At 33.5% G+C, this 23,471-nt stretch overlaps 3 protein-coding genes across 3 annotated transcripts in view; 1 reads left to right on the forward strand and 2 right to left on the reverse strand.

Moving 5' to 3' along the window:
* Positions 1-3,663: 3,663 nt before the first annotated feature.
* On the reverse strand, positions 3,664-6,756 carry LOC125817794 (peroxidase 60-like). Its single transcript, XM_049497316.1, has 4 exons — positions 6,538-6,756; positions 5,414-5,593; positions 4,808-4,967; positions 3,664-4,112 (listed from the first exon to the last, which is right to left on the reverse strand). The coding sequence occupies exons 1-4, from the start codon at positions 6,754-6,756 to the stop codon at positions 3,664-3,666; spliced, it is 1,008 nt and encodes a 335-aa protein (XP_049353273.1).
* A 3,797-nt stretch (positions 6,757-10,553) lies between these two features.
* On the forward strand, positions 10,554-17,013 carry LOC125817560 (mRNA-decapping enzyme-like protein). Its single transcript, XM_049497110.1, has 8 exons — positions 10,554-10,847; positions 11,070-11,110; positions 11,795-11,844; positions 12,420-12,564; positions 13,486-13,542; positions 14,341-14,464; positions 14,930-15,400; positions 16,783-17,013. The coding sequence occupies exons 1-8, from the start codon at positions 10,689-10,691 to the stop codon at positions 16,837-16,839; spliced, it is 1,104 nt and encodes a 367-aa protein (XP_049353067.1). The 5' UTR covers positions 10,554-10,688; the 3' UTR covers positions 16,840-17,013.
* A 2,942-nt stretch (positions 17,014-19,955) lies between these two features.
* LOC125817474 (uncharacterized) overlaps positions 19,956-23,471 on the reverse strand; it is a 32,042-nt gene continuing 28,526 nt past the window's right edge. Inside the window, exons 11-14 of the mRNA XM_049497010.1 lie at positions 21,638-21,805; positions 21,124-21,225; positions 20,452-20,541; positions 19,956-20,334 (exon numbers count right to left, since the gene is read on the reverse strand). Coding sequence (XP_049352967.1) covers positions 20,272-20,334; positions 20,452-20,541; positions 21,124-21,225; positions 21,638-21,805 — 423 coding nt within the window. The 3' untranslated portion in view covers positions 19,956-20,271. The remainder of the gene's footprint in view (positions 20,335-20,451; positions 20,542-21,123; positions 21,226-21,637; positions 21,806-23,471) is intronic.

Raw genomic sequence — 23,471 nt, forward strand, 5'->3', positions numbered from 1 at the left:
CTGGCCCCAAGCGAACCCTTGGCCTGGCTTTCTTAACTCAGCGGAAACCTAACCCAATAGAATAACTCAACACAAATGCAAGGTTACAAAACAACTTAACTTATAAAATCTGGCCACAAAGACAACTCAAATCTCAAAATAGAATATTTACATATATACATAGATGAGAGACTCAAAACTAACTGACTAACTGTCTATGAAGCATCTAAAATACTGAGATGGATGTTGGGACAGACCCCGCAACACCCTAATAAAACAAAACTAATAACACAAAATAATTGAGTCCTTCGGAATGCAAGGAGGCTCACCACTGACTCTGGAGTGCTCAGCTGGATCAACGGCGTACTGGATGTTGATCCTGGGTACCTGCGTCTGCATAATAATAAGATGCAGGGCAACTGGCATCAGTACATGGAATGTACGAGTATGCGAGTTGAAAAGCTAAACCACAACTTAAGCTTGAAAAGAGTAGAAGGGAACTCTTACCTTGGCTCTGTTCGACTCATGAATAACTGAACTTAATATATAAAGCAATAAGACACATGCAATATATACGGCTTGTAAAACAGTATAAACAACTTAGCTTGTTAATGATAAAACAATAACAACTCAACTTTACTTATATAAAAGTAATATAACTTATATGGGAGGTTCTTTAACCGACAACCACCACTATGAGCCCTAGTGATGATACAATGTTTTACCTCACGTTGCCCAAGGACCATCCTATATCTTGTCGTGATATAGGAAGCTAACTTTACTAAGTGGATCCACTAGCTTAACTTTCGTGATCATCTAAAAAGTATGACCCAAGAAATCCCATGTTGGCGCATGGTTCTTATGGAGAGTTGAGTTAATATTAACTCGTGTCCCCAATTCGGTGCTCAATACTACTCCCAAAAATACTTTGGCTCATAAGTGTCTTTAAACACATCTTGCTTTAGTTGAGGTAATTACTCAAAACTTAGCCCAAGGCCTCTTTTGGAAAACATGGTTCCCCTCTTACTCAAATGTAAAAACATTTATAAACTCCTTTGGAAATACTTAGTTCCCTAATAGCCTTTTGAGAAATGAACTCAACTTTAAACTCTTGACTTAACTTGAAACTTGAGACTCTTACTTAGCTTGAAAACCTATACTCTTATACTTGACTTGAAACTCTATACCCTTTTACTTGACTTGAAACTTGAGTCTTGAAATGAAGTTAAAACATTCACTAAAGACTCTTGAACAACTTTAAAAAAAACTTGCTTTGACTTACTTAACTTCTAAGCTTGGCTCTAACTTCACTTGACTTCTAACTTCACTTAACTTGGAAACTAACACTCCTTGAATCTGATTATGAATTCAAGGTGTTTGATCACATGTTATGGATGAGTTTGGGATGTTAAGATGCACCTTAAAGTATTGGAAACAACTATAAAACATAGGTACTTTACCAAGGAACATGTATGAAAAAGTGGGGAATGAAAGGTAAAGGGAAGGATTGGCGTCCTTGGCGCTCTAAGAGGTGCAGGGCGCCAGCCCTCAAACTTCAGAGGGGCCTGCTGGGCGTTGTGCCAGGCGCTCTGCCCCAAGGGGAAAGTTCAGCGTCCCTTTTTAGGGTGCGCTGGCTGGCGCGATAGCCAAGTCCTTTTCCCCTAAAAATCCTACTTTTTCCCCTTGTTTCTTTCAACTCTAAACCCTCTCAACCTCAAAGGTTCCAGCAGCAAAATCACAACCAAATTATGTCCCAAATCAACAAGGAACTTCAACACCACAATCAACAACACAACCAACAACTTCAACAACACAACCAATCTTTTCTTGAAAATAAAACGAATTTGGAGTGTGGGGGAAAGGACCAACCCCAACAATAAGGATCATAAAATCCCTCAACGTACAAGAGATTCAACTCAAAAACACAACCAAATCATGTCCCAAATCAACAAGGAACTTCAACACCACAATCAACAACACAACCAACAACTTCAACAACACAACCAATCTTTTTCGAAATTAAAAACGAGTTTGGAGTGTGGGGGAAAGGATCAACCCCAACTCTAAGAACTCACATACCTAGTAGGGATCACCCCCGACGATATCCACAATGATCTTCTTGTTTGATCTTCCCTTTCTCCTCTTCTTCTTCTCTTCTTTCTCTCTTATCTCCCAAGCCCTAACTCTCACTCTTTTAAAATGGGACAAACTGATCTAAAAATCAGTCTAACACAATAATATAACCAAAAGAATTGGTTAGGAAAAAGACCAAAATACCCTTAAAATTTTTGGGCGGATTTCTCTGCCAACTGCCCAACTTCCAAAGGGCATAACTCCCTCATACGAACTCGAAATCGAGCAAACTCGGTGGTGTTGGAAATATCATTCCACAAGCTTCGTAAACATAACTAGAACTACTCCTAAATCATTCTGAGCTAGGAGTTATGACTGCTCAAAGTTGGCCAAAAACTCACTTTTTCCCACACTTGCCAAATTTCCAAATTCTGAACTTAGCCAAATTTCCAAATTCTGAATTTTTCCAAAAATGACTACTTCCAATTTCAAGCTTCTTCATATTCATTTTAAATTGTCGGATGTTACAGGGGTGGTCCAAATGGTTGATAAAATTTTTGTGGTGATGGTGGTACTGTTGATAAATAGTATTGATTTCGTTTACCTAAAAGAGGGATGATAAGTGGATATGAGTCTTGGATTGAGATATGATTTGTGAGTTATGGAAGGTGAGGGTGAGGTTGGGGGTGGGATGGCTAGGGAGAAATGGGGGTGGAGAGAGATAAAGGTTTAGGGGAGTTTATAGTGAAATAAATTAAAACATGTCTCAACACTATGGAGACATGAAGAGTAATTATAATGTTGGCGATGAAGAAGAACAACAACAATTACCTTGATATATCTGATATTTGACAGTTGATAGCGCGTGTATACTACATGTGAAGAATGTGGTTATTTAGTTTTAAAGTGGTATAGTCCAAGGGGTAATAGAACTCCCATGAAATATAAGTATGTAGTTGAGAATTTGGTTATAAGTTGAGGGGTAACTATTCGGTTATAGAATTCGGTTATAGTTGAGAATTCGATTTAAAGAAATACTAAGTAATTTAAAGAAATACTATGCACAAAGTAATTTATCGTATTAAGATGTGTTGTGTAAATTTAATTACATATTTTTAAATGTATGTTCTTTAAAATGCTTCTCAATACTGGCTTCTTTTCTACATTTATGAATTTGATAGATACTATTAATTATCTTATTCTTGATAGTTATTTTTACCTTTTATTTGTCTTTTAGTCCTACCAAAAAGAAATTGAGAGAGAAGAAAAATGGCTTGATAATAGAAAAGTATAAAAAGTATAAAAGCATGGCATTCCCCTTTTGTTTCATTGATCTGAAAAATAGTTTTAAGAATCAATCAAATTACAACATAATACATGAAATGAAAAAAAAAAGAATTCATACAAGAAAAACAATACTCAAATTTCAAATGCCAGAGAATCAAGAAAGGAAGAGTCTCCTTGACTCACCCCCTCCCACACCAACTCAATAATCTATGTTGTCCAGACTTTTCAAAAATATTGCTAGGGTCATATCGCATCCTCCAATGACTTTGCATGCGACAACACTTCTGAAGGGTCCGAACAACATAGAGAATACATTAACAAAAATTACTTGTTCCAATTGAACAACCCAAAAAAGAATGACTTCTTATTCACAACCCTACATGATGTCCTCACTTCTCCTTGTCCATCAGTTAGTACTTCAACTCTACCCAATTTCACCATGGCTTCTCCAAACTTAGTGTAAAAATTAGGGTCTTTGACAATATCACCCACAATTTTCTTTGTCAAGCCATCCAATGCTAGTTGTTGATCAATTTTAAGAACCCCATTTCCCTTTTGAATTTCTTGAAAAAATGAGTTATCTACAAATGATGGACTCTTCATATCAAGAGGAATAGGGTTGTCAACAGTATTGGATGGAACTCTAGGACACTTATTCTTTAACTCGGAAAATAGCCATTGGCTCATGGTTGGATCATGAACACCTGTATTATTGAAGTTGTATATCCTATCTTGGATGAGTGAGCAATGAGTATTTCCAACAGTGTGGCCACCTAGAAATATTGAAAATCCACACATTAATTCAATGAAAATAAAGAAGTAACTATCAATAAAATGAATTGAAAATCATCAGATATCAGAGTTCAAATTTCACTAGAACAAAAATGAATAACTAGGTGATTTCTTTTTATGCCTAAGTCTTGATAGTCAAAGTTATAAAGCGACCATGTTGGTTATGAGGTAGCAGGTAGTAGCGAGGTAGAGTCACCGATTTTAGAGTTATGATTTCGGTAGAACCAATTATTATTATTTTTGGCTTGAGCCTTGTATTTGTGTTTAAAAATAATTTAATATATATAAGTAATCTATTCAAAACGTAAAAAAGAATTGTGGTTTAAAACCCTTGAATAATTTAAAATCATATCTCCACCTTTGAATTATCGATAAAATAATCGAGTCGCTTGCAAGTTAGTTTAAATTCTACCATCATAAAAGAGAAGATGAAGGTTAATAAATAAAAAAGGCTTTTACAAAAAAGCATCCAAAGGTGTACCCTAATTGACAATAAAATGAAGTGTAAATCATAGAGACTGTTGTATTGAAATCTTAGTTAAAGTTTAAAAAAAAAACATGTTAGGTGATTTTCAAAGGATCACTTTTTTTTTTCATTTAATCAAAACGGACAAGTTACTTGACTTTGAGCGACTTATCCTTAATTTAAACTCGAATATACAAAATAGGAAATTACCTAGAAGATAAACCATGTCTGTTGGAGAAAGATTTTTATTGCCAAAGACTTTGATGGAATCAGAGACTGAAATTGATGGAGAAGGAAGATTCACATTTGATGCTAAGGAAACTTTCCCATCCTTTCGTCCTGTTTCTACATTGTACCATTTTCCTCCACTCTGTCACATTTTATAATAAAAAAATAATACAAAATTAGAGTGCATATCACAAAAGATAAAATCTCTAATTTATTTGATAATAATATAATTTAAACTTCTCTTTTTACCCTTACTAACAAGTTTATACAACTATAAAAATATTATGACATGTTTAACATAAGTTTCAAAAGCATTATATTCACATAAATATTACGTTACACTCACTCTGTCCCAAATTAATAGTCACTTGAGCTTATAAAAATCCGAAGTAATCGTCACTTAAGAATTTTAGGATTAAAGTTACGTTAATAATTATTTTCAACTATACCCTTAATATTAAAGAAATTTGAGGGAAAAAAAAATCTACCATTATTAAATAGGGGTGACTTATAATTAGTAAATTTATGTATACCTTATATCTTTATTTTATTTTTAATGAACATGAAAAGAATAAAAATGTAATTTACCAAGACAACAGCATCTCTAGCTGCCATAGAAATAATGTCAGCACAAGAGACTAGGCCTTTGCATCTTTCCTCTAAAGCTTCTTTAATTGCATCAATGAGTGGGTATCCCCTAACACTTGAATTTGGGAGTGCTTTTTTCTCACTATTGTTTCCATCCAATAGAATTGATGCATCACAACCCTATTCATATCATGTACATAATAAAATTATTAGTACATGATTCAATAGAAAATTGAAAAAAAAAATGAGGAAGAGATTATAAAGTGAAGAATCGAATCATTACTAATAAGGTAAAAATTCAGGTATCAAATCAAACAAAGCAACAAGGTGAGCATTCTCTTTTTAGTTTCTTACATAGGGCAAGCATGTTTGATTGAGCATGTTAAAAAGATTTGTATTGTATGTCAAAACACATTGCCACAAGGAAATATTTGTTGTTATATATATTTCATTAGACGTTCCTTCCTTTTTAGTCTATTTCAAAAATAATAATAGAATTATTTTGTTATATGCAGAGTGAGGATAAACTAATGTTTTTTACGACAAATACAAAACTTGAACAAAAACTATTGCATTCAGCAGAATTCATAGTTGATACAGCTAGCTAGCTCCACCCCTATACATATTCTATAAAATGATTAAACCTTAAACTTCTAGTTTAATATCGTAATGATATAATTTTATGGCCTTGAAAATGTCGTTTCATATTTAAAACCATGATTTAGAAATAAAACTTTTCTTTCAATCCTTCTTTTATTAAGTTTCGTGTGTCAAATCAAGCAACTTCACTTAGTGATGGATCCATAATTTTCACCAAGTTTGAAAAAAATCTTTCCTTCTTTTATCAAGCTTCATGTGTTAAATCAATCAACTTCACACAGTAATATGAAGCCAGAATTTTCACTATGTTTGAAAAATCTTTTTCTTTTGTCAAGCTTTGTACATGGATCAATATAAACAACTTCCACATAAGTGAGACGGGAAAAGTAACAAATATAAGTGGTAAACTACTTTTATCATCATGACTTAAAATCTTGTATCCGACTCTGATACCATAAAGGAGGACTTATAAACAAAAGATATTAAAGAAGTAGAAAAAGCAAGAGTTAATTTAAGTTTCTTACATTAACAAAGCAATCATGAAATTGCATACGTAGAAGAGCAGCTGCAATAGCAGTTTCCCTCTTTGTATTATGCCATGTTTGAACAACATTTTTAACAAGTACTTCAACATCTGTTCTACCACATTTTCCTTTGTAAAATCCAAATCTAAGTTCCCCATGACATTCACCACAAAATGCCACAAAAAATAATGCAACCACAAGTGCCAATGCTTTAGACATTTTTGCCAATTTTTATTTTTTTTTTGCTTTTACTTAAATTAATGTGGATGAAATAAACACATTTTATGATCCTCTTTATAGTATTTTGCTAAGTTTATTAAGTTAAATAGTTTATGCTTTGCACGACTATTTTAAAGCTATTGTTATAACGTGCCTTCAAGTTCTTGGAAGTAAGTAAAAATGAATAGGTGTATTCAGATTATATAGTTGAAGTTTGGCTTAACATAGTCTTAAATAATACTCTCCGTCTCAATTTATGTGATATATTTTGCTTTTTGGGAGTTAAAGTTGACTAATCTTTGAAGCTGGATTAGATTAGATTGACTCAATATTTTAAAGTAAAAAATTTAGATATTCAAATGTTATATGAAAAGTATTAGGGCAAAGGGTTTGAAAAATACTTCAACTTTGGCCGAAATTGCTGCTACGATACCAAACTTTATGGAGGACCTTTTACCCCCTGCACTATTTAATAGTGTATTTTAAAGGTATATATGTGCCCACGTGGACACATTACTATTTCAAATGATGCAATATTTATGATGTCCACGTAGGCACATATATACCTTTAAAATACACTATTAAATAGTATAGGAGGGTAAAAGGTCATTTCCAAAGTTTGGTATCGTAACAACAATTTCGGCCAACGTTGGAATATTTTTCAGACCCTTTTCCCAATGTATTATAAGTTGCAATTCTTATCATGTCAGAGGCGGATTCAGAATTTAGATTGTATGATACGGTTCAATATTTAAGGTTTTTAGTAACGAACTAATTTTATTTTTAAAACTATGAATTTATATATTGTATTTGTTGCAATTTTAATTAATTATGATTCACGTTGAAAGTATATATTGGATTTAGGTGAACTTGGTATACATATATGATCCACCCCATTCTCTTGTCAATATGAAGAAAAAAAATAACATCTTAAAATATTGATTAAAACTTACATAATTTGAATTCAAAAATCAAAATGTTCACATATAAAATTGAAACAGGAATATATATTATAGAAAATATTATCATTGAAAAAAAGAGATCACAAGGAAGATACATATAAAGATGCACTTCCCATGTCAACTACTAGGGAAAAAAAATGTAATTCTATACTATTTTAATTAAGATTCCTATCATTTGTTTTTCAAATCTTTGATTTGATTTGTTTCCTAATAATTTTTCTTTGATTATGATTGTGATATTTCCATTTGTTCTAAGTTCTGTGACAAAAGAAATCAAATCTTTTGAGAATGGCCTGTAAAGAAGTCATAAAAATATTGGGGGTTAATTCAAAATAGTCATTGATATTATGTTTATTGTAATAATAAAATCGTAAAATTATATTTTCTTTCACATTAAAATGACCATATATTATCACGTTATAAAACTATTTTTATCATATTAAACGAACGGACAATTCAGTTATAAATTTGTGACGATAATTATAATTTGTCAAAACTCTATCAAAAATTATAATGAAATTAAGGGTCCATTACAATTTCGTCACAAATTCATGACAAAAATATTGATTTGTCATTAATTAATTAATTAATTAACTATATATTTTTCTATTATAACCCTTATTTATATATGACAGTTAAAGGACAAACACTGCATCAAACTAACTATATAACGTGCAAAGAAAATTATACTTCGAATTTGGAACAAACAAGACTCTATTCAAGACACATGTACCAACTATAATATGTGTCCTTCCTTTCATTACTCATACAATTCCTCAGAATTCACTTCACCTTAATTTTATTCGCCTACAACTCCTATGCTTACTGCCTGGATGGTCTATTAAAAGAGACAAACTAGTACGTCAATTAGGAGGAGTCCTTTAAGTCTTAAAAATTGGATAGAAGTGACAAATAATATTAATTAGATTAAAAGATGTTTTTTCAATAGTCCCAAACTTTTAACTTTTACATTTTAGTCCAATAACTGTCGTAGTTGTAGAGACAACTTCAGTAATTTCCAAACAACTTTAGTAGTTGTCCAGACAACTACAAAAGATGGTCCTTTTATTAATATTAAAAATAAAAAAGTAAAAAAAAAAATAAAGGAGGCCCACTTACCTTTTTTTTAATTGGAAACCTATAAGGCACTTTTAGCTTATTTTTCCTCAACGGCCTTCTTTGTTCTCAAACATGAGTTTTCTACTTCTTTTTTTTTCTATTAACATTAACTATGCTGGGTCTCTGATAGTTTTTCTATGTTCACTGAGTTAATTGCTCTGTTTGATTTGTGGATGCATGTTTAGAATTTATACTCTCTATTTTCATTTCCCCTTAATTGGAACATTATATTGCTACAAACTATTTGTGTACTATTCTATTCTTCACACAACTTAAAATAAAAATGTTAACACATAATATTTTAAGTAGAGTATAAAAATATTCCTTTCTTCTTCAATTTAAGTTTTTAATTGTAGTTGTCCAATGTCCAATTTTGGACATTGAAGCACTAAGATTAAGATTGTAGGTATGGCTAGGGTTGTGTATCGGTCAATTCGGTTCGGTTCAGTTTTGAAGTTTATCGATTTGACTTATTGGTTATCGATTTGTAGAGATGCTAAACCGATATCGAACCATTAAGATATTGGTTTATCGGTTTTTGATTGTTATCGGTTCGATTATCGATTTAAGCGTTAAGATTTGACACAACAAAAAAAAAAATCACTTAGAAACAAGGTGACAAACCAAATGAATGATGCACATGAGTTCACAAGTTACATCTTGCTCAAAAACAAACATTTTTACCTTGTAGAATAACCAAGTGTTTGAGACAACCAGAAATAAAAGTAGAAATCAAACTCTAAGTCAAGGACTTTATATACAAAATGGTATAAATATAATTATTTAATTTACTATCAGGTTATCGGTTAACCCGTTAAGAAAAAATCTCAAACCGTTAAGAACCGATAATTCGATAAGAAAAAAAATCAAAATCGCTAAATCAATAAAAAAATTTCAATTCAGGTTATCAATTTCGATTCAGTTTTGAACCCCTAATATGGCCATATGGGGAAAGAAAGTAATATATGTATGTGTTGAAAGAAAGATAAATGACTTGCCTGCATCTAATGATTCGATTACAAATCACTTAACTAGAATGGTATGAACTACACTCTTTTTAAATCATATTGTTTTGAGTTAGTTGATGACTTGATGCACACCAAGTGTTTGTTGTTGAAACCTGAAACAACTATATAATATTTGGTTGTTGTTTTCTATCTTTTAAAAGTCACCCAACTTTCCCAAGTTAAACTTCTATGATCATTATCCTCCAAAATATAATTTTTGATACCTATTTATTAAAATAGGTAAAATCATAGATTTTATTTTTTTAAAAAAATCAATATTTAATTATTGGTTTTTCAATGAATTTTTTATTATATTTTCTTGTTCTTTAATTTTTTTATTATCTTTTTTTGTTATTCTTCTTTAATCGAATTTAATAAGATATTATCTTGAATAAGAATATTTTAGATATGTTATGAGATTAGTCAAATTCGTGTTTTCTACAATAAGAATATTTGAGTACTGATATTCTTAGAATATTTGAGATTAGTACTCAAATATTCTTAGTAATTCCGTAATTTTCCTTGTTAATCAATTACACAAAAAAAAAAAAAATTAATCGTCAAGATAAAATCTTCAAAGTTTCAACCCTAAACAATTAGTTTTTACTAATACTGAAATATTATAATTTATATATATAGTAATATATTTAAATTTTATATTCAATATTTCCATAAAAAAAATTATTAAAAAAATTATAAAATACAAGTGTCTTCTTCCCTAGGCAATCTCCCAAGTAAAAGACTATACATACAGAAAAACCCCAATTCGAAGGATTTCTAGGGTTTTTTTTTCCACAAGTTCAACAATCATCGTACAAAGCAGCTGTAGATTCAGTACAAAATAATGTCTCAGAACGGGAAATTAATGCCCAATTTGGACCAAAACAGTACAAAGCTCCTTAACTTAACGGTTCTTCAGAGAATCGATCCATTTGTTGAAGAAATCTTGATTACTGCTGCTCATGTTACTTTATATGAATTCAATATCGATAATAGTCAATGGGTATTCAGTTTCTTTTAATAAAAATTGAATCTTTATTTGTTATGATTTCTTTTTGTGGGGGGTATGTGAGAGATTTTAGCAAAATCTTTTAGTTTTTGAAGAAGATTGTTGTATTTGAATTGAATGAGTTGGAATGGTAGATGATGACTAGTTTGGGATTTAGTGGAGTTTATTGATTGACTTGTATTTGTGTACTGATGTTGTTTTCGTTTCAAACTGTAGAGTCGAAAGGATGTGGAAGGATCCTTGTTTGTTGTCAAGAGGTAAGCAATTTTTATTTTTTTTGGTGATCATGGTGTTCGGGTTAGCTTTTGTACGCCTTGACTAATTCTATGGCACCTCCCTTGCAATAGGTACTAGGTAACTCTGACTGTTAAGGCTAGGATAGATAGGATGGGTAGAAATTACTTTGTGTTTTTTTGTCTATGTTGGAATTAATTCCAACGTGATACCTCATGGATTTCAACTCACCTTATTGACCACTAGGCCACAACCTTAGGTGTGTATGCATTTGGGGGTTTATGAACTTGCTTTTCTCTTTTCTCTTAGGCTTTTCTTTCTCTGACCTATTTCAGGACTTGATTAAATTGGTGATGTTTGAGGTGTATTTCTGTTTTTTACCTTTTTTTTTTGTGGAAAGGTTTTAGATATAATATGGTCAGAATTTGTATGTCACAGTGTTAAGTGTGAATTTTGAAGAATCTGCATTATAGAGATGTAATTTGCCTTGATAGTCAAATTATTTACTAGTAATGGAATTAAGCTGAGCACAGTAGAGAAAAATTATTATACAGTATTTCTATAGACGACCCATCTAGCTTATAGATACGGAATAAATTGATTGATTGATTGGAAGTTTCTAGATTTAATGCATTGTTCTTCATCCTGAGTTGATTTGAATGGTATAGCAATATGAGATACTTATTATTTCTTTGGTGGTGTTGCAGGAGTGCTCAACCTCGGTTTCAGTTCATTGTTATGAACCGCAGAAATACAGGTTAGTCATTTGTTTTCTGTTCAAAATGTTTCTGCTTGGACTGTATCTTTCCAGAACTTTTGCAAGGTTCTTTAATGTTGATGAATCTCAAGGGGGTGTAAGTTACCTTGGAGAATCCCGAAGTAGTAAACCTGACATCCAATTCGTGTCAAGAGATAGTAATGAAGTGGTCACATTTGCAGGAAATCACTGGAATGACAATTGATGACATTATATCTTTTAGAGTCAATGGGACTTAGTTAAGAACAGATCACAATGGAAGCAGAGAATCTGCATTGGTGATAGCAATTAGTTAGGATTAAGACTTAATTGATGTTGCTACACTTAACTTTAGGAATGGTGTTTGCTAGGAGTCTTTTTTTATGGTTAGGAGCTTGTATATTCATGCCAGTACAAGTGTAAGATGGAAAATTTTCTAGTTTTAGGAAGCTCCTAATAGTGGAATGAAATAAGGCCATATTGACATGAATTCCATGTTGCTCATAAGTTGGTACAAAATGTTGAAATTTTGCTTTCTACGAGCATGTCTTTTTAGTTCTTTCATGTTAAAGATATGACTTTATTCGTACAAGCAGATAATTTGGTGGAGGATCTTTTGGGAGATTTTGAGTTTGAGCTCCAGCTCCCATATTTATTATATCGAAATTCGTCACAAGAAGTAAATGGGATATGGTTCTACAATTCACGTGAATGTGAAGAAGTTGCAAACCTCTTTAACAGGTGACCTTTTGAATCTCTTTTTCCCTCCATAACTCATTCTTTTCCCATCTCCCACATCCCCTTTTCTGTGTGTGTGTGTGTTTAGTTCTACCCACAATTCACTGTGTTAATTCTATGAGAAAATATTAATTAGATTTGTATTGTGGAACTTTGAGGACTCAATTGCCTACGCAGTCATTCTTTTGGAGTATGTGCTTGTAATCTAATTATTCCATGATTATGGAAGTAAAATTTGCTAGTTCTGCTGCCTATAAGGTTGGACTTCTCTAGAACCTCAGTCTATAACATCTAAATTTGTTGTAATGAATAGCTCAACGATTAGCTGAATGGTATGTTTGGCTTCGTCATTGTTTTAATTAGGTGAATGGTTAGATGACGTTCAAACTTAAAGTTGCAGTTTTGTTTCATTGCATTTTCCTGATCAGTAAAGAGATAAGCTGTTTTACTTTGGCTTGGGGTTGTTATCCGTTTAATTTCCAAAACAGCTGAACTGTTTTACTCTGGTTCAGGGGTATTCTTCTTTTACCTTCCAGAACACCTCCGACTCCTCTCTTTCCATATTACCCACTATACAAGCTGAAATGGTTTGCCAGATCTTCATCTCATCTTTTCGATGAAGTTTCTCATAGAGCTATTGAGAAGTTGAGTATATGTTTGTATGACTTGAAACTTTAAGGCAAAGGCATCTATCAGAAAGGGGGGGAAAGGGTTAGAGATTCAAGCTTGCATCTATGCAAAACAACTTCTTCACTGCTTCACTCTTATCTATTTATCACCGTAATGAGGAGGGACTGGATCGGATGAGTACCCTTTTTTGGTTGTTCTGTGCACTGATTACCATGTCAATCTTCTCTTGCCTTTTCTTGTTAGCATTGTCTTACTATGCCTGATAATCTGTTTTGATATTTGACTTGTGATCAGGATACTGAGTGCTTATTCCAAGGTGCCTACCAAGTTCAAATTACCATCCAACCAGAGGTATTTTAGTACATATTTGTAAAGATCGGAATGTATTTCTTGATCAAAATGTTAGATTCTCTTCGATGTAAAAGCATTTTATTTCTAAACAGTTTGACGTTGATCTATTCCTTGATTTATGTCTCAGATATAGTAGTTTAACTTGGCACTTAAAAAGTTTTTGGTCTTCCCTCTGTTTGCTAGAATCTTGAACTGCAATATGACCGACAGAAGCATAATAAATTCAAATCGATGCCATCCTAAAGAACCTGGTCAATGAGATACTGTTTGATTTTTGCAAGGGTCGAACAGTTGAGTTACAAATACTGTTAAAAACAATTGTAGATGGTCATAGATATGGTTAAAATCTACGTCCGCAGAATGATTTTGACAGCAGAACTGTGAAATAAGAAAGTTATCAGAGTGTCACTGAGATGAGCAGGATAATGTTTGTATCTGCGGTGGAAGTATGCTTTTAGTGAAACGTGAGTATTGTTGAATGGGCCTTTGAATTGTTGGGTCTTGTATACTGTTTGAATAGATTGGCCCTTGTCCTACCATGGATGCTTACTATAGCCAACTTGCTCATAAAAACTAGCTATATGCATGGTGAAAGTGACTACGAAAAGCTAATGAGACAATACTTTGTGAGAAGTGAGTTTTTAGTTTCAAGCAAGCTACAAGATCTTTGGAGAGGTGAATAGTTTGGTGGGTTTGTTTAGGATTTTAACCATTTGGTCAAAATAGTCTGTGACTGAAGGCAAATTGCACTCAGTTGGATTCTGAGAGGAACTTTGGTTTTATGTAATTTTGATACAGTGAATTTGAAGAGCTGGAAGCAGTTCCAAGCATGTCGGTAATGGATGGTCCCCTGGAGCCATCATCTACTACATCAAATACTGCAGATGTCCCAGATGATCGTTCCTTTGTGAATTTCTTCAGTGTATGCCCTTTCTCCCTTCTACTTGCTCTTTTTTTCTCCACGTAATGTGGCTGTTATCCAGCGTTTATCTTGCAGAAAATAATGTCTTTTCCATGTGTCAGTTCTCTTGGAAGATCTGAATACTTTTTATCACTAACCTTTGCTTTGGGATCATTAGTTCTTATAATAGGCAGTCCTGTAAAATTATTAGCGACACCTTTGTATGAGATGTATACAAGATGTTAATTAACATATGGTTATTTTTAAGAATTCTCATGTGACATTCCAAACATTAAGAAATCCATCTATCAAGGGAGACCAACTGAGATTCCCTGTTATTTCTCCTAAAGAAGTAATACTGACTCATTTGATGCATTATTCCACTCTTCTATATTGGGATCATGTACTTGGTAATTTAAGTGGAGATACTATGTTTTGTTTCATACATTGTTAACTTGACTGAATTTTTAGCATTTCATTTTGCAGAATGCTATGAGAATTGGTAGTGGTCCAAATGCTACAGTTCAGGGACAGTCGTATGACTCAACTGCAGTAGTCCTACCTTCTCCTCTTCCTCCTCCTGCTGTACCTCCCTCTTCAGCACCTGCACTGTCTCAATCTCCTCTTTCTACATCTTCAACTTTGATGCCTACCGTTGATGCTCCTGAACCTGATACCAGTGCCAGAAGGTCTTCAAATCTTGTGAAGCCATCATCATTCTTTGGTCCTCCTCATTCCTCTTCTCCGCTGATACCTCCTGTTTCTTCATCTGTGCCTACTGCTCCTCCACTTCATTCCCCTGGGAATCTTCAACGCCGTTACGGAGCTCCTTTGCTTCAGCCATTTCCTCCTCCGAATCCGCCTCCATCTCTCACTCCTACTTCTGCTCCTAGCCCAAACAATGGACATGTTATTAACAGAGACAAAGTGCGGGAGGCATTTTTGATGCTTGTTCAGGTAAGTGTTCCTGAATTCAGTAGTTACTTTGCAAAGTGAACTTTTTTATGGTTCTAAAGTTTTAGAAATTTGCAATTGACTACATTTGCTCTAATAATGAATATATATATTCAAAGCGAAGGGGTCTGCTGAAGTGAGGGGGTGTGTATTTAGAAAAAAAAAATACTTCCATCAGCTTCTGACACTACGCTGGAGCTGCTGAAGAAGTCCCACATCGGTCAATTATGGGATGGATGGTCTCTTCATATAGATTGGGCAATCCTCACCTCTTGAACTAGCTTTTGGGGTTGAGCTAAGGCGAAGATCCATTTCTTAACATGGTATCAAAGTAGGATCCATCCCAATTCACGCTCACGATGTTAGGCCCCAAGATTAAAATTGTTCACACTCCAGATGTCCAACCCTAGGCATGAGGGGGGTGTTGAATAAGCCCCACATTGGTCTATTATGGGATGAATGGTCTCTTCATATGGCTTGGCCTCCTCGTCTCTTGAGCTAGCTTTTGGAGTTGAGTTAGGCCTAAGATCCATTTATTAGCAGGAGCAAATCCACATTATGAACGTTACTAAGAGTCCTCAAGTAAGAAGAAAAATGAAAAAAGAAAGAGAGGAGTCAGCAAACAATTGCGTTGAGACTTACTGTTGGAACTGGTTTTTGGTTGCTTCTCTCATTCCTTTGGGATCTAATTTTTTATCTGTTACATAGTTTGGTTGCCTTCCCATCGGGAAACGTAAGGACGTTTATAGTTTTGAAATCAAGCACCTTACTTTCTCAAGGACCGAGTGTTTTATTTGAAGGACATCTCTCAAACTCCAAAATAAATTGAAGTGTTCTTCCCACAAATCCTTGGATGAGATATCCAAAAGTTCCTGAACCCCTAAATCTCTTTCCCCATCCATTTTGGCACCCGTCAATATCTGCCCATTTCCAACTCCCTTCAGCTCCCTCTTAATTGTTTCCAGTCTGTCCTCTTTTCCATCTTGACCTTCCCAGACCTTAAGAAACTTCGCCACTCGAAATTCTCTTCCTTGACTATGAACTGAGCTATTATTGTATTAGCTTGAGGTTATTGATGAAACTCATAAACTTTAAATTCTGGACGTGCCTTTATTGACCAAGTTCACATTGAGGGGCTGATTTACAAGAATGACTTTTGATCTTGAATGATTTGCCCATGGGGCAAGTGGGGATCAAAAGTTCAAAACCGCGTATATCCAACCTAGCTCACAATTCGTTGGTTTCTAGTTTTGTTGGTGTAGCTAATTAATTAGCTAGGCTATTTTGAATACTCCTGTCTTGAGATTTTTCGCTTACATCTTATTAAATGCCTATTTTTCTTTATTAAGTTACGCATCTGATTTTCGTCTCTATTTCCGTAACAGGATGACCAATTCATTGACATGGTATACCGCGCTCTTGTGAACTCTCATCATACATGATAACTAGAGGAACCACCGCGCTTCACTTGATGACATAAAACAGTGTTACTGGCAGAAATATGGCTTCTAGTTTATCTCTATTGGGTTCCTGCTGTTTATAGCGTCTTAGAGACCCAACTTGTATATAGTATTATGGTCTTAGTTTTTACTAGTTTAGATTTGATGTTTTACCTTACATACAATGTTTGTGGGTTTTACTAGTCTGGAACTTCAATGCTTCATTTAGCCAAAGTTCCATCTCTGTGTTTTTGGTTCATTAACAATAAACAATCATGAAATTGGAGTTCCTATCTGAAAACCAGCGGAAGCTCCGCGTAGATCTATTCCACCAGCTGTGTAGTAGTTGTCGATTGATAGGCGACCCTATCTCTATGCAAAAGGAGTGGTCATCGAATAAGGTTTCCTTTCCTGCACTTTTTCTAATTTCCCTATTTGATCTAGTAAGGGAAAAGGCAGATCGCTTACCGTAAACAGGAGATCAATATCGCACAGAAGGCGATATCTCCCTATTAGAGATTTTTAAAAAAATAGTCAAACATTCTTCCTAATTATTATTTTTTTAAGTGATGTGTAAATGAAAACACGACAAGTATTTAGAGACACCATCCTATATTCTTTCATGAGTCTGATTTAAAGGGTTACCTTTTTCTTTCAAAATACATTAAGGGCCACTCAATCTTTAGTTCAACCAAAAGAGACTTTGCTGTTTGTGATTTAATTGTTGCTAACGACATTAAAAAAAATTATGATTCCGATGCACAATCAGCGAGATATGTTTACGATTTTTCTTTCTTCTTGCTGACATATCAGCAATTGCTCACTTTTTTCTTTTAATTATCGTTGTCCAGCCACAATTTTCTTATTTATATTCAACATTTGTTCTTTTAAGTTACTTCAAACTTTTTCAATATCAACTCTTTCTATCATCATATTTTATTTTTTCTAGTAAAATCTTTAATTTGAGGTAAATTTTAATTCATCTTATTTAAGTTTAAGAATTTGGTATTAATTATTTTTATTTTTTTGATTTTCCATCCGGTGTCCGGTACTCATATTGGAGCCAGACTAAATACGGATTCGCGCTGAGAAGTCCCACATTGGGGGTTAAAGTGCTCTCTAACAAATGCGACTCCGTATCCAAGGGGACTCGAACCCGAGACATCTTGGTTAAGGATGAAGGAATACTTACCACTCCACCACAACTCTTGTTGGTAGTTATAAATTATTATAGTACTGTGAAAATATTCTTCTTTAAATAGTTGTATTAATATCAATAATTTTTTGATTTTTTTTTATAGATATACATCCTTCAAATATGTACCTACATCTTAATTTAGCAGAGTATGATGTATTAAAAATTTACGCTTAACACTCTTCAGAAGGAATTTCGAATGATAGCTTAAGAGGAGAGAAAAGTTATTTATATGCACATCGCAGAGATGTTGAATTTTGGAAACATAAAGCGTTGTCCATTACATCTCTGCATTCATCTGTATTTTGGAATTTGTGGGTTTAAAGGAATTATTGATGTAGAAATTGTGTCTTATGATTTTGGACTAATTTCTACTTTAATGGCATCCAAAAACGCATATCTCTCACATTCGAGCTGGGAAGCTATCATTACATCGCAGAATGTAGAAATTTTGTCCTGAACAATTATAGATGATGTCCTATAATTTTAAATGGCACTAATAATTTAAGAATTTTCGGTAGACAATAATTGATGGGATGGTTGTCTGCTAGGGATTATCTTTATGGTGTTAGTAGAATGTCTATATCCAAATTAATCGAGTATATTAACGATTTAAATGATATTATCAATGATTTAACTGAGAATGAGGTGCAACAGAGATTAAGATTATATCTACTATAATAATGCGATGAAATAATAATTTCAGATGAATCTAATAATATAATTAATTTACATTTTCTTGATTGACATGAGAAATTCAAACGCAATGTCTACATGAAAAATGACCGCATTATCATAGTTATATAATTACTTAGGTTGTGCATCATTGCAAACATGAAACATGTTTGTGGATTTGTCTCTTTAGTGCATGTATGTAATTTACTTTTTAAATTATTATTTTTTTGCTTTAGTAATCTGCATTTTAAATTTTTATTATTATTCTAAAAATTGTTAAATTTTATTGTAATCTTGGACATGGGAGCGTATTATTCCACTGTAACTGTCACAGTTCTCTCTAAGGATCAACAACTTGAGGCCCCAACTGCATGAAAATAGATTCGATATAGAATTCATTAAAATGACGTGATTAGGGATGTACTAGATAACTTAACTGATGATCAGGTATTTAAATATTATTATTTTTATTGTAAAAAATTAATTTTTATAAAAAAATTATTCTAAACTGATATTGTTTTGTTTAAATTTTTAATTATTTATATTTGTGTTCCACTACCTAAGATGAAAATCAACATATAAATATAGTGACAAATGCATGGTTTTGACAGGGTCCAAAAGTAAATTATTTTGTTGTGTTTTATCAAATCATATGACATAAGTGTGAGATTCATTTATGTTGTAAGATTCTTTTGTACATGCACGTGATATTTTTTTGACTATAAAATATTTAGGTAAATAGCTATGAGTATTATTTGGTCCTTTTAGTATAAATGTTAGCTATCACTAAACATTTTGTTAGTTTTAACTAACATATATAGCTATTTTTATTTTTTGTCAAAATATTTTATATTATTTTACTTGCTTTTTGTATAGTTTATTTGGCAGTCTCATTCAGAAGAAGCTATAAATGAATTACTTGAGTGGTGTCGATTAGGACGATATGTCTGGATAACACATGTACTTTTTATTTGTGGAATTTATCGTTAGTGGCACATGATTGATCGATAGTTTGGTTATTTTCAACATATTTCTGGACCATACACTCGCTTTGACGAAAATCATTACGAACGGATCAAAATAACACGAGGATATAGATACATTTGACTAAGCACATTATTTATGTAAATAACGTCGAAATAACTATTTTTATTTTTTAACCAATGCTGCAATGCATGTGATCTTATCTTATCTTTTGTTTTTATCATGCATATGATGAACTTACTGATTTTGAATGGATTCCCCAACAAAACAGAACCCCTGCATCTTTTCAGAACATAAATACATTCAAATCGACCAAAATTGACGCTCTACGTCAGCTGGTTTACATGTTTAGAACTCATAATTTTATGAGAAAAAAAGCCGGCAACAAGAATGAATTTTTGTATCTCAGTAGAGAAAATGATTATGGGATAGCTATGGAGGCAACATATGTGAAACTTAAACGTTTACACTAACACACATTGAACCAATGATAACAACTTGGCTAAAGATGAGCTTCCTTAAGGTTACAAAAAGTAATGCTTACAAGCGCCTGATGCAGAAATGTCCTCCGACTTCAGGAATCAAGTGCTTTTTACTTTCCGTGATGAGGGACGACGGAATAGACTAATAAGATCGTCAAGACCCTGTTGAACAATACCATCAGATTAGTGGGATGAGTTCGCATTTTCTTTTCTGTCTTTATATTTTGATTGGTACACCAAAATAAGGGAATCAAGAGTAACTGAAACCAGAATACGTACCCTCGTGGTGATAAAAAGAAAACTGAAAAGTGTAATCAAGTATGATCCTAGAACCAACAGCAAAAGCAAGTCAAATGTCACGCTGGCAACCTGTAACGGGAACAATTTAAGCAGTTAATTATACGAGTGGTTCGAGATGCTCTTTTCTTTTCTTTTTCCTGACGAAATAAGTGGTCGGATATGCTCATACATGAGACATGGAACACTAGTGACAAGAAGAGGGTTGCATGGCTACGATCCCTTCTGTCCATATAATAACTCTTTTCAAGTCTAAAAATATAAAGTGAACTATGCAAACATGTGTACTACTGTAACAACTGGACCTACAAAACCAAACTTAACAACTACTACTCCTGCATTCCCTTGTCGTTCTGCATGCCAGCTGAAGAGATCTTATTTGCTTCTAATTGTAAGGCCAGGTTTAGTATCTTGTTATATTTTACAGGCTCGTCTTTGTGTAGTTGGTTATTTTGAACATCTTCATTTATGAAAGCTGTAATGAATATTTTCATACACGCAGCTTGTGGAAGCATTGATCGAGTTAGACTATACAAAAGGGTCTTCATTCAATACATTTAAGCAGATACTTATATTTCAAACTTCTACAAAATTACAGTATTATTTGCATAATGTTAGGAACCACAACCAAGGGGGGTGGAGTTATTTACGCACCTGATATATATGCAACTTCCCACTAGTTGAATCGTAAAAAGTGAACGTTCCATCTAGAGTCTCATGCTGTACATTCACCTCTGCAGTATGATCAGCTAATTCCTGCAGAGACATCGAAAGCATGTGTAGGTCAAAAGTCGAAACAAAAAGGCACAGTTACATTAAGGAGCTCAAATTGAAGTATGTCAGTGCTCAAAAGAAAGCCTGAAGAGGTCCAACCAAACATCTCCATGTTCACCAGTGGCATGGGACACCATTACAGGTTAAAGATGTGCCTAAAACTGATAGACCAGCTAGTGTGTGACTAAGTAATAGGTAAATTATTTGCCATTCTACTCACTTTTACAACATTAATTGCCAAAGAAAAATGACAAAGGCAAGCCATCATGATGAGGGATAGTGAATATATACAAAGATGTCCTTTACATTATACACACCAAGACATTATGAGGATATTTAAAAGGAAAAAAGAGAATCAATTAACTAATCAGTATAGTCAAGCATAACAAAATACCTTCTCCAGTGCCTTAATAAGCGGGTCATTTTTTGAAAGAAAAGGTGCCACTCGAGGTGTTGTGGATAAGAGATCTAGCCAAGACCTTATGTAGGAAGGATTGACGGCTAAGCTACTATCATCTGCAAATATGCTTATGCTTTTGTTCTCCTGGCTGTAAATGTGTCTCTGTGTATAAAGAATTTTGTTAAACACACTTGCAAAACTACTGTTGGCTGCATGAGATAGCTCACTTTATACATGAAAAATGCTTGAAACAAGAAAAATAGTAGAACATCCTTCCGATTAAATAAAGACCGAAATTTAAGTCATACAAAGCTGCAGAATAAAGGAGAAAGAAAGCATATACAAGAAAAGTTCTGATTATCTAAAATCTGAACCAATTGATTTTTTTCCCGAACTGAACCAATTGATAGATCATACGATTCTTCAGTAGTAATTACGGACGTGAAAATCATCTATAACAAAATCCTATATATAGAAATGCAAATGGTTTAGACATACAGTCCCCCCAACCCAAAAGAAAAAAAATGCTACAGAAGGATACATGTTTCCCGAATCATGATTCATAATTTGTCATTGACACTTAGGACTAAGCAAATGTAATGAAGAGAATAAGGACATCTTTCATAAAATCATTATCCAGAAAATCTCAAATAGTATACTCACAGAACTACTCAAATTTCAATCCATTTGTTTAAGGTAAATAATATCATTAATGAATGGGGGTACCCTCGTTTACAAGCCGCTACTCAAAATTCAATCATGTTGCTCATTTAATTAATTAAAGGAAAGGATGCACAGAAACTAGCTGAAATAATACTCATGAACAGCTGGAGTTTCAAAAGTTCTTTTTTTCTAGGAAAGGTCATTGAGAATTTCCAGAGTATTAGGCCTAAGATTAATTGTAGACTTGGAAAACCTGAAAAGAATGTCAAAGAAGAGCAACATTGGGGTTATTCTAGATAAAGGGTAGCTATTGAATTATGATTTTATTAGCTATAGACTCGCTCTTACTGTTAGCATATCACTAGGGATGGCAATGGGGTGGGGCGGTTGCGGGGAAAACCCGCAAAAACTTTCACCTCCCCGCCCCACATAACATAACTTTTCTCTTTTCAACCCGCCCCGCTTAAACCCGCCTCACCCTGCCTCACAAACTTTGTTATTGTTTTCTTTATAAAATAAAGCTTTCTTGAATGACTTTTATAGCTTATTCTATCATAAAAACATCACTGATGCAATAGCTATGAAACATTACATCAAAAGACAAGTGTTTGACAGTTTAGAAAAACTATTTAAATATATAGAAAAAGTGACGAACAACAGAAGAGAACTGATTACTATAAAACAATGTCAGAAGAAAGTGATTCCAAGAATAGCTGAAAAATGGATTCTCAATTAACAAAACACAGTTATAAAAGAAAAATAAATTATTGATTCTTCAAAATTTAAAAATAACTAAATAAGTCAAGGGAATAAGTTAATAAAAGCAACTAAAAGTGTTAATCTGGCAAGTATTTGATTGCTGGTTTTCTTGCCTAAAGCCTAACGGAAGAAATTGTTTAGCGTTCGCATTGGGCTTATCTCAAACCCGCACCCCGACCCGCCCTTCCCCGCAAAAGCTATAACCTGCCCCGCCCCACAAAGGTTGTAACACGCTCCGCTCCGCCTCATTGCCATCCCTACCATATCATCAAATTAGGGATGGCAATAGGGAGGGGTGGAGCGGGTTACAACCTTTGTGGGCGGGGCAGGTTTAATTTCTTTTTAATAAAAATAATGTGGTACGGGCGGGTTGCAGGTTTGAGATAAACCCAATGTTAAATCGCTA

This window comes from Solanum verrucosum, unplaced genomic scaffold, assembly GCF_900185275.1.
Source record: "Solanum verrucosum unplaced genomic scaffold, falcon-dt-bn FXZP01000434.1, whole genome shotgun sequence".
Classification (NCBI taxonomy): domain Eukaryota; kingdom Viridiplantae; phylum Streptophyta; class Magnoliopsida; order Solanales; family Solanaceae; genus Solanum; species Solanum verrucosum.